This window comes from Lynx rufus, unplaced genomic scaffold, assembly GCF_022079265.1.
Source record: "Lynx rufus isolate CCGP_SWC_20201006 ecotype Redwood Valley unplaced genomic scaffold, mLynRuf1.p SCAF_4, whole genome shotgun sequence".
Classification (NCBI taxonomy): Eukaryota; Metazoa; Chordata; class Mammalia; order Carnivora; family Felidae; genus Lynx; species Lynx rufus.
The window spans coordinates 12,735,586-12,751,902 of NW_025814856.1; the positions used below are offsets into that span (position 1 = coordinate 12,735,586).

Consider the following 16,317-nt stretch of genomic DNA (forward strand, 5'->3'; position numbering starts at 1 on the left):
TCGGTTAAACATCTGATTTCAGCTCGGGTCACATTCTCATGGTTTGTCAGTTCAAGCCCCGCATCGAGCTCTCTGCCATCAGTGCAGAGCCCGCTTCAGATCTTCTGTACCCCCCCTTTCTGCCCCTCCCCTGCTGGTTCTCTCTGTCTCTCTCTCAAAATAAATTAATCAATTAAAAAAATAATATGGAGGGCGCCTGGGTGGCTCAGTCGGTTAAGCGCCCAACTTCGGTCCAGGTCATGATCTCACGGTTCGTGGGTTCGAGCCCCGCGTCGAGCTCTGTGCTGACAGCTCAGAGCCCGGAGCCTGCTTCGGATTCTGTGTCTCCCTCTCTCTCCGCCCCTCCCCTGATCATGCTGTCTCTCCCTGTCTCTCAAAAATAAATAAATATTTAAAAAAAATAATAATATGGACAACAGATACGAATAGACATTTCACCAAAGCTGACAAGCACATGAAAATATGCACAAAATCATTGGCCATAAGGTAAATGCAAACCTAAACCAAGGTGAGATAGCACTATACAGTCGGCCGGATGGGCAAAATTAAAACGACAGACAAGTGTTGACGATGTGGGACTGGCGGGGGGAATGCAAAAAAAAGGTGCAGACCCTGTGGTGAAGTTTAGTGGTTTCTGAAACCGTATGAGCCAGCCATTTTCCTCCTACGTGTTGAGAGAAGTTAGAACATAAGTCTATATAAGGGCTTATAAACGCATGTGCTCGACAGCTTCATCCGTAATGGTTCTAAATAGAAAACAGCCCAGATGATCACTCACGTGAATAGATACACAACCAGTGGTCCAGCCATGCAGAGGAATACAACTTGGTTAAAAAAGAAAATAAAGTAGTAAACTAGTGAAAGACGCAACAATATGGGACAATCTCAGAATCATCAGTGATGATCAGTGAGTGAAAGGAGCCAAGCACAAGGCTTACACGCAAAATTCTGGAACGTGCAAACTATTCTTAACGGCAGAAAGCCGATCAGGTTGCTGCCAATGAAGGTGCCGAGAGGAAGGCATCGTGAAGGGGTGCAGGACCCCGCTGGGGGTGATTTTTAAACATTCATTTTTGAGAGAGAGAAGGAGGGGCACCTGGGTGGCTCAGTCGGTTAAGCGTCCGACTTCGGCTCAGGTCATGATCTCATGGTCTGTGGGTTCGAGCCCCGTATCGGGCTCTGGGCTGACAGCTCGGAGCCTGGAGCTTGCTTCGGATTCTGTGTCTCCCTCTCTCTCTGCTCCTCCCCCACTCATGCTCTGTGTCTCTCTCAAAAATAAATAAACATTAAAAAAAATTTTAAATAAAATTTAAAAAAAGAAAGAAAGAAAAGTATAAGACTTCAGCGTATGCTCAAGGATCTGCGCCAATTCTTTTTTTTTTTTTTTCAACGTTTATTTATTTTGGGGACAGAGAGAGACAGAGCATGAACGGGGGAGGGGCAGAGAGAGAGGGAGACACAGAATCGGAAACAGGCTCCAGGCTCTGAGCCGTCAGCACAGAGCCCGACGCGGGGCTCGAACTCACAGACCGCGAGATCATGACCTGGCTGAAGTCGGACGCTTAACCGACTGCGCCACCCAGGCGCCCCAAGGATCTGCGCCAATTCTCATCGTTGCCGTCACGAGTGGAAATGGCCCAGCCCCGTGGAGGGAATCAGGCAGAAGCTGAAGAAAATGCCCTAGAACCCAGCAAGGATCCTTCTAGCAAATCGGCCTTCCATGAGTGATACCTATACAGAGCTAAGGATCCATCATGGCACACTTTGCAACAGCAACGAGCTGGAAACGACCTAAATGCCCAGCCACAGGGGATTTGCTGTATAAACATGGCTGGTCTCAGCAATGAATATTACACGCCTGTGCAAAAGAACGCACAAGGACAAGGCAGCACAATGCTGACGATATGGGAAGACCTCTGAGATATTTCGCAAAGGCAAGAGCAAAGGTGCAAACCTGCCTGGGGAGGAAGCTTTGGTTTGTGTAGAAAGACGAGAGATGATGAGGATGGGTAGACCCTTTGCAGGGAAACATAGACAATAAATAACTTGTTCCCGCGGTGGCCACTGGGGAGCCATGGTAGACAAAGGAGGGAGATAGTTTCTGTCATTTACCTTTCCATGCCTGTTGAATGTTGTATTTGTTAATAGTGTTTAAAGGTAAGTGATCAAAAAAGGAAACGTATAGGGGTGCCTGGGTGGCTCAGTTGGTTAAGTGTCGACTTCAGCTCCGGTCATGATCTCACAGTCTGTGAGTTTGAGTCCCGCGTCGGGCTCTGTGCTGACAGCTCAGAGCCTGGAGCTTGCTTTAGATTCAGTGTCTCCCTCTCTCTCTGCCCCTTCCCTGCTTGCCCCCCCCTTTCTCAAAAATAAAAACATTTAAAAATTTTTTTAATTAAAAAATGCATATCCCTTGCAGAGAAAGAGGATCTCTTTTGCATTGTTGGTGGGAATGCAAGCTGGTGCAGCCACTCTGGAAAACAGTATGGAGGTTCCTCAAAAAACTAAAAATAGAACTACCCTACGACCCAGCAATGGCACTACTAGGCATTTATCCACGGGATACAGGTGTGCTGTTTCGACGGGACACACGCACCCCCATGTTTATAGCAGCACCATCGACAATAGCCAAAGTATGGGAAAAGCCCAAATGTCCATCAATGGATGAATGGATAAAGAAGATGTGGGATATACATACAATGGAGTATTACTCAGCAATCAAAAAGAATGAAATCTTGCCATTTGCAATGACGTGGATGGAACTGGAGGGTATTATGCTAAGTGAAATTAATCAGAGAAAGACAAAAATCGTATGACTTCACTCACATGAGGACTTTAAGAGACAAAACAGATGAACATAAGGGAAGGGAAACAAAAATAATATAAAAACAGGGAGGGGGACAAAACAGAAGAGACTCTTACATATGGGGAACAAACTGAGGGTGCCTGGAGGGGTTGTGGGAGGGGGGAGGGGCTAAATGGGTCAGGAACACTAAGGAATCTACTGCCGAACTCATTGTGGCACTAGATGCTAACTAATTTGGATGTAAATTTTGAACAGTAAAAAATAAAGTTTAAAAAAATGCACATCCTCAAAAAAAAAAAAAAAAGAAAGGAAACATTTAAGCACTTGGGATGGGAGAGGAAATAGTAACCAGAGCTGCTGTTCAGAGGTTGACCGTGAACCAACGCAATCATATTGATCATGAGAAGACCAAACACAGCCAGCGCTCAGCAGTGCAATCTGGCTTTGTTTGCTTACCTCCCCCTCTCCCCCAGCTCACAAGACCCTAGGATCATCCTCCAATGAGGCTGAGAAAAGGGAAATGGGATCTGGCCTCTGGCTGGGGATGGGGGGGGGTGGCGATACTTGCACGGAGCCTACAGAGACCCCCTTCCTGTTTATTTTTCTCCCTAGCACACATCGTACTGTGTTGTGGTGCCTATTTTTCTTATTTATCTTGTGCTTGTCCGTTTCTCCCATTGGTATATCAGCTCTCAAAGGGCTGGAGTTGGTTGTCTTGATCACTGCTCTGTCCCCAGTGCCTGGCCCACAATAGGTACTGGAATTCATTCATCCATCCATTCATTCATCCATTCCTTCATTCCTTCATCCATCCATCCATTCATTCATCCATTCCTTCCTTCCTTCCCTCATCCATTCATTCATCCATCCATTCCTTCCTTCCTTCCCTCATCCATTCATTCATTCCTTCATTCATTCATCCATTCCTTCCTTCCTTCATTCATCCATTCATCCATTCCTTCCTTCCTTCATTCATTCATCCATTCCTTCTTTCCTTCCCTCATCCATCCATTCCTTCCTTCCTTCCCTCATCCATTCATTCATCCATCCATTCCTTCCTTCCTTCCCTCATCCATTCATTCATCCATTCCTTCTTTCCTTCATTCATCCATTCATTCATTCCTTCATTCATTCATCCATTCCTTCCTTCCTTCCCTCATCCATTCATTCATCCATCCATTCCTTCCTTCCTTCCTTCCCTCATCCATTCATTCATTCCTTCATCCATTCATCCATTCTTTCCTTCATTCATCCATTAATTCATTCATCCATTCATTCATCCATTCCTTCCTTCCTTCCTTCATCCATTCATTCATCCATTCCTTCCTTCCTTCCCTCATCCATTCATTCATTGCTTCATCCATTCATCCATTCCTTCCTTCCTTCATCCATTCATTCATTCATCCATTCCTTCCTTCCTTCATCCATCCATCCATCCATTCATGAATTCGAAGAAAGAGCCTTAGGAGGGTTGGGAGCAGGAACAATTAGGGGCAGGAGACAAGGCACAGCAGGCCGGGGCCTGAACCTTGTGGCATCTGGGTTCCATGGGAGTGAGTGGCTTGGGTCATTTGCAGGATAAAGTGACAGGAGCAGAATCTTGGGCCACTGCATGGAGCACTGGAAAGACGGAGGTGCTGGTGGCCCAGATGGAGAAGGGGGTGAGCTGGATGGGAGCAGCTGAGGTGGTGACTGCCAGGACAGCTGAGGAAGGGTGATGATCCAAACTAGGGTGTGGCCAGAGTGTGGCCCAGGAGCCAGGATTAAAGCCTTCAAGGTCTCAAGGAGGAAGAAGGACAGTCAGGGAGGGGCAGCCCAGGGGTGGCCCCGCCAACCAGGAAGTCAGCCAGGCCTAATTGAATGGTGGTAACAGAGAGGAAGGGATGCCTAGCCAGGACCAGTTGACCCAGCTGGGCTTCCCTGGGCGGGGGCTGCCAGGAACAGGAGCCACCAGATGGAGGGGGGTGGAAGGGCAGGAGGGAGGAGCAGGGGCTCAGAGGAGGGGCCAGGGCAGCATTCCACAATAGAGCCAAAAGGGGGGCAGGGAAGCTTAACAAACGTTAGGACACACCCCCTGCCCCCTCCACCACCCCCCCCCCCCCGCCCCGTTCCTCCTTCTGCTCCAGCTGAAGCGGTCACCCTGACCTACCTGGCTCCAAAGCCCTGCTGAGCCTGGGGCCTTTCCTTCCCATTCATTCTCCCCCCTCCCTTCTCACCTGTCCTCCCTGCTCCCCCTCCTCTGGCCCCTCTCTTGCTCTCCCAGCACTCATTTTCCAGGACTCCTTTCTACTTTCCCATTTCCTGCCCCCAGCCTGGGGAAACTGAGGCCCAGCGCACGGAGTTCACCCGTGCCCAAGGCGCACAGCTCCAGGGCTGGGGCTTCTGCCTCCCCAGTCCAAACATTCAACGCCATTTAAATCTCATAACCCCAGGAGCTGGGGACTATTATTAGCCTCATCTTACGGATGGGGGAACTGAGGCCCAGAGAGATGATGTTTGTTCCAAGGAACTATTAGTGGGATTTGAACCTGTTCCTGCCCCACCCACACCAACGTCCAGGCTCTTGGCCTCAGCCGGGTGGAGACAAAGCGAAAGGCCTGCTGCCACCTGGTGGACAGTCCAGGCAGCGCCGTTTGGATGGGGTCGTCTCTTCCAGAGAAAAGGGCCAGAGCCGGGAGGAGGCAGGCCTGGTCCCTTGACCACACTCCACCTCTCATGCTCCTTTCCCGCCAATTTTCCGAATTTTCAACACCTACGTGTCCATGAAAAAGGCACAGCCTAACCCATTTCCTGCTCACGACTTCTTTAAGTGCAGAAAGACCCTGGATGTCCATTCTAACACACGTGAAAAATGAAAGACCACAAAGACAATGCTGTAATTATAAAAAACAGCACAAATGCACTTTTTTGATCTCTTAACTGATTTGGAAAGCAATTGTAGGGGCGCCTGGGTGGCTCAGTCGGTTAAAATACCAAATCTGGCTTAAGTCATGATCTCCCGCTTGAGGAGTTCGTGCCCTGAATCGGGCTCCGTGACGGCAGTATGGAGCCTGCTTCAGATTCTCTCTTTCCGTCTCTCTCTCTCCGCTCCTCTCCCACTTAGATTCTCTCTCAAAATAAATAAGTGAAACTTAATAAAAAGCAATTGTATAAAAATTATATTAATTCCATCATTAGGTCTATAGCATGTAGGCACGTAATATATTTGACGATAATACAAAAGAGGTGAGTAAAGCCGTATAGGAATGAGGAAATGACACCAGGTAGTAATGCTAATCCACAAACACAAGTGGAGGGAACCAGAAATGCAAATGGAGAAAATTAATATAACAAACTTTATAAATACATACTTGTCCTCCTTTAATTTCTCATGATTCTTTAACAGACGCGGTTGTAAGTAACAATTATAGCAATGCATTGTTAGGTTTGTAACACATAAGAGATGTAATATGTATAGCAGTAATAGCACAATAATAACAATAATTTGGGACAAAAGGGGGAAGAGGAAATGAGCTCTATAGGAGCTACTGTAGGAGTAACATTTTGGCATCTCATTAAAATGAAGACAGCATAAATCGTAAATAGATTGTAAATTAAGATGTATGTGTTAGGGGCGCCTGGGTGGCTCAGTTGGTTAAGCATCCTACTCTTGGTTTCAATTCGGGTCAAGATCTTGAGGTTCGTGAGTTTGAGCCCCATGTCAGGCTCTGTGCTGACAGTGTGGGGCCTGCTTGGGATTCTCTTGCTCTCTCCCTCTCTCTCCACCCCTCCCCTACTCTCACTCAAAATAAATAAATCAACTAAAAAACAAAAAAACAAGCAAACAAAACAACGATGGATGTGTGAAGCCCTAGAGCATCCACTAAGGAAATAACTTAAAAAATACAGTAGGCTTGAGGGTGCCTGGGTAGCTCAGTCCGTTAAGCATCCAGCTTCGGCTCAGGTCATGATCTCACGGTTTGTGGGTTTGAGCCCCGCGTCGGGCTCTGTGCTGACAGCTCAGAGCTTGGAACCTGCTTTCGGATTTGGATTCTGCTTCCCCCTCTTTCTCTGCCCCCCTCCCCTACTCATGCTCTATCTCTCTGTCTCAAAAATAAATATATATAAATATATAAATAAATATACACACACACACACACACACACACACACACACACACACACATATAGTAGGCTTGGGGCGCCTGGGTGTCTCAGTTGGTTAAGTGTCTGACTCCTGGTTTCAGCTCAGGTCATACGTGGTTAGTGAGTTCGAGCCCCACCTCAGACTCTGCACTGCTGGTGTGGAGCCTGCTTGGGATTCTCTCTCTCCCTCTCTCTCTCTGCCCACCCTCCACCCCTGCTAGCTCGTGCTCTCTCTCTAAATAAACACGTAAACTTAAAAAAAAAAAAAGTTAAAAGGAAAATAAAAACAAAACAAAAATATACAGAGTACGTTCACGGTGCCTGCTTGCGAGTTAGAGCCCCACCTTGAGTACAGAGATTACTTAAAAAATAAAATCTTAAAAAAATAATAAAAAATATTATATAGTAAAAAAAACAATTAAAAGAATTAAAATGTTACACTAGAAAAGCTACTTCATGCAATATAAAGCAGTAAAGACATAAATTCTAAAAACAAACGAATAAATAAAGAAAGAAACAAACAAATTCCACACAAGAGCATCACGGTAAGTGGAACGCTCGGACTGCCACCCAGACACCCCTAGGCCGCCTACAACTCCCAGCGTGCCTGGCACTCCCAGGCTCCCTTACCGGTCAAGGCGGAAGGGGAGGGGCTAGTGGACTTACCTCCTGTGAGTTGTAGTCTAGCTGCGAACGAAGGCGGGGCTGTGTGAGGTTGGTGGATCCGGAGGCAATGAAAAAGCAGATCTGGTTGAGCGCCGGGCCAACAAACCAATGGGCGTGCGGCTTGCGGGAGGCGGGACTTCCGTCAACGAAGTCCTGGTGAGCGGCTGCGCGAGGGCGGCCACTTCCTTTCTTGGCTGGCGGCGAGAGCGGAGGGTGCGCCATGAAGGCCTCGGGCACAGTAAGGCGAGCGCGGTGGGGCAGGGGGCCGGGGAGTGCGGTGCGGAACGAATCCGGGGCCCCGGCAGGTGGCGTGGGCCGGGTAGAGGGAGCGTGCGCCCGGCTTCGTCCCTCGCCACGCGCGCCACTGCCTTCAGGTGCAGCCAACATGGCGGCCATAGCGGGCGCCGCGTGGGGAGGCTAATGCCATGCTCCCGGCCCGCTTGGAAATCACGGGGCCCGAAGAGGCCGGGCCTCCTTTCCGGGGGAAGGGACAAGTTGCGCGACTTGGACGCTCGACCGACGGGACCTTGTTGAGCCTCCGAGCCTCAGTTTTCCCATTGGCGAAGAGGACCCAGTGGGAGGGTGCAATAATATTACTCCTCTCGGCGTGGCTGTGAGAAGTAGAAGAAAACTATAAACCCGAGCTGACACCGGGAGTGCGAGCCTTATCTGTGACAAGTGCTAGGTGAAATCAGGGCGCTGTGGTGCAGAGATGGAAGAGCAAGTCCCCGGGACCAAGGGGGTCATGTACAGCCCTCCAGTCTCAGGCCAGCCGCATCGGTCCCTTCCTGAACGGGTGGTCCGCGGGGCTGATGAGTCAGATTGAGAGGTGGGAGTATGAGCCGAGTTGGCGATACTTGGGGCTATTCTATAAGTAAAACGGCAAGTCCGTGAGAGATACGTTCCTTTGTACTATATCGCAGAGTTTGGCCTTGGCCGACATACTTGTCTGTGCATCCGTGTAAACAGGGAGTTTCCACTGGGAAGTCCAAACCCCTTGGACTGCTGCTGGGAAAACTGAGGTAGCTGCAGGTCCCGTGGCAGCGGTGCCGAGAGTCCAGGGCTGGGGAGGGCACTGGATTTTTTTTTTTTTTTTTTTTCCTGGTTCTGCCTGGAGCGTTCTGTGGGATCCCAGGCTGGTCACTGTCTTTGGGCCCCCGAGTGGAAGAGAACTTTGGGAAGACGTAGTGAGCCGCAAAGATGCAACGGAGTTAGGAGGCTGCAGGCCTAGGCTTCAGCTTTTCCCAGGAATGTAAACGGAAGGAGGAAGGACAGTGAGATTGATAGCCCTGCCCAGCTTTCTGGAGCCGAGGCAAAGGGTACACAGGCACCTTAGTGAATCCTCCCTGCCCTCAACCCCTGTTGTGGAAAGGCTGGGACAGTGGCGTGGCTCCTTCATCAGGATTCCACACGGATGCCCTGGGAGGGGACAGTCTTCTCGCTCTCCTGCTCCGTATTGGGAAAGGGAGCAGGGTAATCTTCACGGTTGCCTCAGAGCTCTGGGTCAGGCCTCATCTCACCCCTGTCTCTCTTTCAGCTGCGAGAGTACAAGGTGGTGGGGCGCTGTCTGCCCACCCCCAAGTGCCGCACTCCACCGCTGTATCGCATGCGAATCTTCGCACCTAATCATGTTGTCGCCAAGTCCCGCTTCTGGTACTTTGTGTCTCAGCTGAAGAAGATGAAGAAGTCTTCAGGGGAAATTGTCTACTGTGGGCAGGTACGGGGCGTCTGAGACAGGGTGAGGTCTGGAGTGGGTTTACACGTTCCTGTGGGGGCCTGCCTCACTGCACAGAGTTCCCAGACTTCATAACCCCTGGCCTGTTCGTATGTGCTGTTTAGGCCCTAGGTCAGGATGGGACGGATCCCTCAGTGCCCTTTTCCTAACGAAAGAGCCCAAGGCCCAGGAGGGTGTGGCTGGCATGCCGCGACACCTTGGCTGAGGCCCGCACCTTTGCTGGGCCTCATCTACGAAGGTGCCGTCACTTGGGCATGTTTGCTGTGTTGGGCACTGGACTCTGCGTCATATGGCCGCACAGGGTGGCAGCCGGTTTTTGGTCTAGATAGACCTGGGTGAGTGGCGTTTGGGAGGAGCCTGGAGCTGGTGGTCCACATGGGGGGAGTATCCAGGCCTGGACTCCTGCGTGCCCCCGGCTGTTACGGTGGGAATTTGTCCTAGGACAGCAGGTTTTCCTCGCGTACTTTAAAATTCAAAGACTCGGAAATAGGCGCAGGAGAGGCCTGGGGCTGGGCTGTCCTTGGAGCAGCAGGGGCAGATGATCAGCCATGGTAGTAGAAGTTGGGCTCGAGCCCGCTCACCACACTTGCCTCAGCCAGTTCCTTTGGCAGGTGTTCGAGAAATCCCCCTTGCGGGTGAAGAACTTCGGCATCTGGCTGCGCTACGACTCCCGCAGCGGCACCCACAACATGTACCGGGAGTACCGGGACCTGACGACCGCGGGTGCCGTCACCCAGTGCTGTAAGCTTCCGGTGGCCACAACCGGGTTTCTCCTTTAGACTCACCCCGCAGGCGTCTGCAGCTCATCTGCCTGTGTCCTCCCACTCCTTCAGACTGAGGCAGGACGGGGAGTGGGTGGTCCCAGGCATGGTGGTTGGGATGCAGAGGCAGTGTTTGTGTTTGCTGAGGGGACGGGAGTGGAAAGGATGTTCCGGGTGCATCTTTTTCTGGAGCCTGGCAGCAGGGGGACCTTTGGAGTTGATCACTCGTGTGGCGATAATTCCCACCCAGAATCTAGCCGGGGCCCTGTCTGTAACGGATGTGGTGCCAGTGGCCCCAAGTGCTCCCAGGGCAGGTTGCCTGCCGGGGCCAAAACCGAAGCACCTCAACCCAAGAACTGCTGTTTCTTGTAATAGCGGTTTAAACAGAGGTGCTGACAGCAAGTTGATCTCGTCGCCTTTGGGGGGCTGTGGCCGTGCTCCTCAAAGTGAATTGAGAGGTTCTACAACCCTGGTAGCCCACGCCTGTTGGGGTCCTTCCGGGTCAGTACTTGACGGGGGGGTTTAAGGAGTGCGCGGACCCCCGGCACACGTTCACCTTCATCCTCCTGCAGACCGAGACATGGGTGCCCGGCACCGTGCCCGGGCCCACTCGATCCAGATCATGAAGGTGGAGGAGATCGCAGCCAGCAAGTGCCGCCGCCCGGCAGTCAAGCAGTTCCACGTGAGTGCCCTGGGGGCCCTGCTGGGTGGGCTGGGCTGAGGGGGGGGGTCTCCCCTGGAACGTGGAGCTGGCCTAGCTGCTCCCCTGTCCCCCAGCCTTGGGAGCTGCAGGGAGGCACTGGGTTTGACGCAGGAGCCCGGTGGGGGGTGGCCACACCTCAGTGGCCCCTGGAAGAAAGGTTAAGAGGCTTCGTCCCCCTCACCCATCTCTCCTTATCACAGGACTCCAAGATCAAGTTCCCGCTGCCCCACCGGGTCCTGCGTCGCCAGCACAAGCCACGCTTCACCACCAAGAGGCCCAACACCTTCTTTTAGATGCAGAGCCTCCCTGGCCCCAGGTCCGCCCAAATAAACTCCTTGGGAAAACCCGGGTGCTCAGACACGCTTGTATTCTTTGTACACCCTGCAGAGCTCAAAAGGGCGAAGCCAAGCTGTGAGTTCTCTGCTCTGGGAGGGGTCTTTCTCTCTTGAAATGGGACCCAGACACTTGATTTCTCCAGAAGGGGAGCTCTAGAAATGAGAAGGCCACACCCCCTGGGACTTCATCCAGCAAGGGGCTGTCATGGGCCGGGTCCTAGAGCCAGAGGGCCCATTTTTCAGCCCCATCGACTGGCCCTCTGCTGTGAGCTTTGTAGCGTGTTGCAGGCCAAAAGGTTTGGCCCCTAAACCTGTTCCACCTGCCTTGTGAGGCACAGGCCTCAACTCTCCCCACGTCTGTGGTAAGCTGTGGCACTTGGATGCCTGGAAGGAATCGGGATGTTAGGGTTGGTTCATTCCATCTACGAGTTTTCCCTTCCAGGCTTAGAACCCTAGTCTCTGGTTCCGGGATCCTCAGAGCAGACGTGAGGGGGCACCTGAGAGGGCTGTGAGCTGTGGTAGTTTGTCCTTCACTGGCTTGGGGGCCCCTCAAAGGACACCCTAATCCTGCCCAAGGAGGTGAAGGACTCACTGGGTATCTGTCTCCAGGCAACCGCTTACAGCCTGGGGAATTCTAGGCATGAAGCTAATCCCACCCTGGCTGAGCCCGTCAGGAGGCCGACACAGCCAGGAAGGAGCAAGGATCTTGGGAGGCATCTGTCCTCGGTGTGTGACCTTGAGCAGCCCCGGCCCTTTGAGCCTTGATGTTCTCAGAAGATGAGGGCACAGAGCAGATTTAATTTACTCGGTTGACAGTACTGGGGAGAGTCGCAACTACGGGCACCGGGGGCAAAGGTCAGTCAGGATCCTTCTATTCCGGGGAGCCGGGGAGCGAGAAGAAGGCAGGGCAAGTCCGCGTGGGGTGGGGTGTGGGCAGCAGTCTGCGCTGGAGTGTCCCAGGCGAGGGTACGGCCTCCCCCTCCCACTTGGGGGGAGGGGGCTAGTCGGCATGATCAGTCTGAGTGGTTTCCAGAAGACCAGGTCCTTTCAAACTGCACCTATGCTTGGAGCGGCACCCAAGCCAGGGTTTGTGCACAGCCAGCCGTTGTCACAGGAAAGACCCCTGAGGATGGGGTGCCAGGCTTCTGAGACCTTCGCGGCTGCCCTGCCTGCTGTTCTCGAGTGGTTCTTTCCCATCTCCAGGCCTTTGTGCTTCGATGGCTAAAGAAAAATCACTTCTTAGGATTTGAATTTGCTTTTTTCTTAGGAGGTGGGCACTTTTCTTTAAGTAAAAATCACTTGTGTGGTCTCGGCTCATTTCTCTACGGGACTGCGGGTCATTTTTTAAGTTACTGTTTTGTAAAGGTCTTTATGTATGTAGGTGGAAGATGTGAAAAATACATGTTTTTCCTCGTAGATGGTACAAATACTTTTCTAGGGCGCTTCATGTTTCTTAAGGTATATTTGGGGAGCCAGGCTAGAGTTTTTGAACTTTTTGCCTTGTTGATTTCATTAATCTTTTGGGACTTCGGGCAGAAACCCCTCCTCCTTCCTCAGTAATTGGGTCTCTGTATCTAGATGCCCCCCACAAAGAAAAAGTCCATTTCCCAGCCTTCTCATCTAGGAGTAATCATGTGATACTAGCAGTGGTGATGTCTGCCATTTCCAGGACGTCCCCATCTGGCTGGAATAGAGGCAGGATGGCCGGTGCGCCAGCGGCCCTCTTTGGCCATTGAGAAGCCACACTTGAGCAGCAAAGTGGAAGGGCCTTGGACACCTGACCCTGTGTCTGCAAGATTAGAACATGGAGAAGGAGCCCCAGTCCTGCTTGGACTGGAATCTGGAGCCCTTCAGTCAATCGTGACTTGGTCTTGAGGTGGCCCTAATGGTTGTGCCTGGGGCTAGTCACTACCCACTCAGCTTTTGTTCTGTGTGAAGTGGGGATGGGGATAGTTCAGGTGAGCTAGAGACTGGATGCATCACTGGGAAAGTGGAAGGCCAGGGCCTCGAGAAACTATCCGTGTTACAGCCTGGGGGCTGGCTGGGAGGGCTCTGCCCAAATCAGCCAAATGGTGGGGTCAGTCCCACTATTGAGGAACCTTTGAACAGATGACGAGTGCACCCCAATTCCCTAACTTCCATGTCTTCGTTCACCCCCCCCCCCCCCAGCCCCGGCCATCTACTCATTCCTGCCTGCAGACCCCTCTACTGTGTCCCCACCCCACAGACCCTGCACAGAGCAGCCGGCAGGACGCTGGCAGGAGGTGGAGACCGCTGAACTGGGCCCTTAGTCTCCAGAGGTAGGTGAGGTGCTGGAACCACGCAGAGCGAAAGCCCAGAGTAGGTGGCGATGGGCCCTTCGTTGTGAGGCTCATGAGATAGGGCTGGCCTCTTGGACTTTTAACCCTCTGGCTGGCTGGGGTCCAGGGAGGGGAAGGTTCTTTTGGGGTCACCCAGCCAACTCAGGTGGACAAGAATGTGGAACCCGCAAGGCCCTGGTGGGCCTCTCCTGCTTCCGGTGCTGAGACTCCCAGGTCCTGTCCCTGGGTTTGTCCAGGTGCCAAGTGTCATTCCTGGGCTGGGAGCCCTGGGGGAGAGACCTCACGAGCTGCCCCTCACTCCTGAGTCAGGGACCATCAGGGACAAGGGTGGGCACCAAGGCAAAAGTGGGACAAGTGGGGGGTCCCAGAAGACCTGACCCAGATCCTGAAACCAAGAGAGACCGAGAATTGTGGAATCCTAGAACTGTTGGGGTCCTCAGGACGTAGGAATCGTGGAATCTCCCAGAGCACGCAGCACTGTTAATAAAAAAAAGTTTGCTTTTACTGAGTGCAAGGTAGAAGTTCAAAGACAGCCAGCCAGAAGGTCATGCTGGAGCCACAGTAGCTCATAACCAGGGAGCTGTGGGAGCACTGAGGGTGCCTGGGCAGCAGGCAGGGTTGGGGACAACAGATACCCGTGCGACAGCCCCTTGTGCGCTCAGACTGCAGCTGCCCAGCCTTCAGAGTCTCCCTGCCCCTCCTCCTCCACCGGGCTGCGTCCTGCTTTCCCCCTCCCTGTTCTGTGATGGGAACTGGACAGTCCGGGAAGGTAAATCTCACCACCCTGCTCCCCGAACCCCCGAGAAGATGGTCCTACACACCTCTTCAGGGTTCCCAGAACACGTTCCCATCCACCCATCTCTCCCCGCCACACAGCCGCTGCCTTGATTGGACGTGGCGGTGGGCTTTTCAGAATCTACAAATCTCATTAGGTCCCTCTGGCTCCAAACTCTCCAGTGCCCACGGTCCCTCCCCTTCCCCCCGCCAGCGCCCTCAGAGTAAATTCCACACGCTTCACCAAGGCTCGAGGTCCCTCGTGGCTTTCCCTGTCCTCACTCTGCTCATTGCACTTGTTCCACCTCAGGGCCTTCGCACTGGCTGTTCCCCCTGCCCCAAGTGCCCTTCCCCCCACCCCCCAAGCTTGGCTCGTTCCCCGCCTTCAGGTCTGCAATCACCTCAGAGAGCTCCCCTCCCCGAAGCCCCACATAAAGTCGCCCCCCAGGCCGGCTCCGTCTCCGACTTGTCTTCACACTTGTCACCCGTCAGCTTCTGAAATGTGCGGTCGTCTGCTGGCTGGGTCAGTGCCCTGTGCCGGTGAGCGGTAGGGGTCCGCCTGGATGCTGCTGCGCCCCCAGCAGCCGGGGCATAGTTCTGCACACAGTAGGCACTCAATGAATGCGCCTCAGCCCGAGCGTCAGTCTGTAGCCTCCCACCTCACAGTAGAGAAAGTAGAGAAAGGCCGGCAGGGGCTGGTAACCGCTCCCGGGACCCCCCTGGCGATGAGGACTAGTTGGCCTGCTCTGCAAAGGTTTGCATATATTTGCATCCGTTTGCACGGCTTTTGGGGACGGGGATCCCCACCCGGATTTCCTCTTTCCCACCAGATTTTCCAGGAGGGTGCAGCGAGGCCGGGCCTGGAAAGCATGAACGCGGAGGAAGGAAAGGAAGTCGGTGTCCTCCCCACCCTCCTGGCCCGCGTTGAGGAGTGCATGACAGCGGGCAACGGATGCCCGTGTGGCAGCCGCAGAATGGGAGTCCCGTGGGGCGGGGTGCAGGTCCGCTCCGCACCGCTCGCCGAGAGGGAGCGAGAAGGCAGTCCCCACCCCCCCCCACCCCCCCCCCCCGTCGCCGGACACGAAGGGATGAAGGGGGGGGGAGATGCTGGACCAAGCGAGAGTGGCGTGTGTCGACCAGAGGAGACCACCAGGGGGCGGCAGAGGCTTGGGGAGGACTCCGGTACCCTCGCCTAGAACCCCGCGGTTTTGATCCCTCCCGCTTTTGCAAGGAGGGAACCCAGTTTGGGGAGACCAAGTCAGGACTCAAGCACCGAGGTCCGAGCCTCCAGTGGCCAAAGTCCCTCTGGTCCACCAGCGAAGGGCCCCAAGACGACAGCGTCTGCGTCCTTTGATGGCACGACCCCAGGCAACGGGCTTCGCCTCCCCAAACTGGGTCCGCTCATCTGTGCCATAGGGACGTGTCAGATACTACCTCCCAAGTAGTCGGGGTCCTCCATTTATTCTGGCTCATGGCCACGGACAGCCCCTCCCCCAGGACCTCCATTATACATACACTTAATGCCTGGCACAGGACAGTCGCTCCTTGCCGGTGCCGTGCTGGAAACCACAAATGAATAAAGAGTGAATGAGGTGCTTACTCTGTGCCGGGCTTGTATTATGCAAGTTCAATTTATTTCTCCGAGGCAGGGGCTGTTATATGCCCGTTTACAGATGGCGAAACTGAGGCCCAATGACAAAGATTCCCCCAAGTGTGTGTGCATTTAAGCCCTGAACCCCAATGTTTCCCACTCAGCTTAGCCCGAGGTTGGGGCTTGGTGATGCCCTCCCACTGGGCTCCGGAGAAAGGGAGTGGGTCCAGATGCCAGTTGGGGGAGGGGTTCAAGCGGCAGGACAACCCAGAAAGTGAACCCCTGTCCCGTGGGAGAGTGAGCTCCCCTCAGCCTAAGGCACAGAGGGAAGCACAGCGGCGAGCTGAATGCGGAGGCCACTGCTCCCAGCTGTGTGGCCGGCCTCAGGTGAGTGACATATGCCATCTCGGAGCCTCAGTTTCTCCACCTGTCGACGCGAGACATCATCAGCTCGTGGTGAGAGGAAACCGTCCCACAAAGCAAGAGGGGCGTTTGGGAGCCTCC

The 16,317-nt window shown here is 53.3% G+C and overlaps 1 protein-coding gene and 1 non-coding gene across 2 annotated transcripts; both read left to right on the forward strand.

Moving 5' to 3' along the window:
• Nucleotides 1–7,762: 7,762 nt before the first annotated feature.
• Nucleotides 7,763–11,150, forward strand: RPL18A (ribosomal protein L18a). The gene is made up of 5 exons (XM_047096945.1): nt 7,763–7,831; nt 9,131–9,310; nt 9,940–10,069; nt 10,662–10,771; nt 10,993–11,150. Exons 1-5 carry the CDS (start codon nt 7,814–7,816, stop codon nt 11,083–11,085), a joined length of 531 nt encoding a protein of 176 aa, XP_046952901.1. The 5' UTR covers nt 7,763–7,813; the 3' UTR covers nt 11,086–11,150.
• LOC124525243 (small nucleolar RNA SNORA68) lies at nt 10,426–10,558 on the forward strand. Its single transcript, XR_006965451.1, has one exon. It is a non-coding gene; the product is annotated as a small nucleolar RNA SNORA68 (small nucleolar RNA).
• Nucleotides 11,151–16,317: the final 5,167 nt, after the last annotated feature.

Excerpts from the sequence above, each read along its gene's own strand:
- RPL18A (XM_047096945.1), top strand. Across the intron at positions 10,070-10,661 it reads GGGTGCCGTCACCCAGTGCT|ACCGAGACATGGGTGCCCGG; the intron begins GTAAGCTTCCGG and ends ATCCTCCTGCAG. Across the intron at positions 10,772-10,992 it reads CGGCAGTCAAGCAGTTCCAC|GACTCCAAGATCAAGTTCCC; the intron begins GTGAGTGCCCTG and ends TCCTTATCACAG.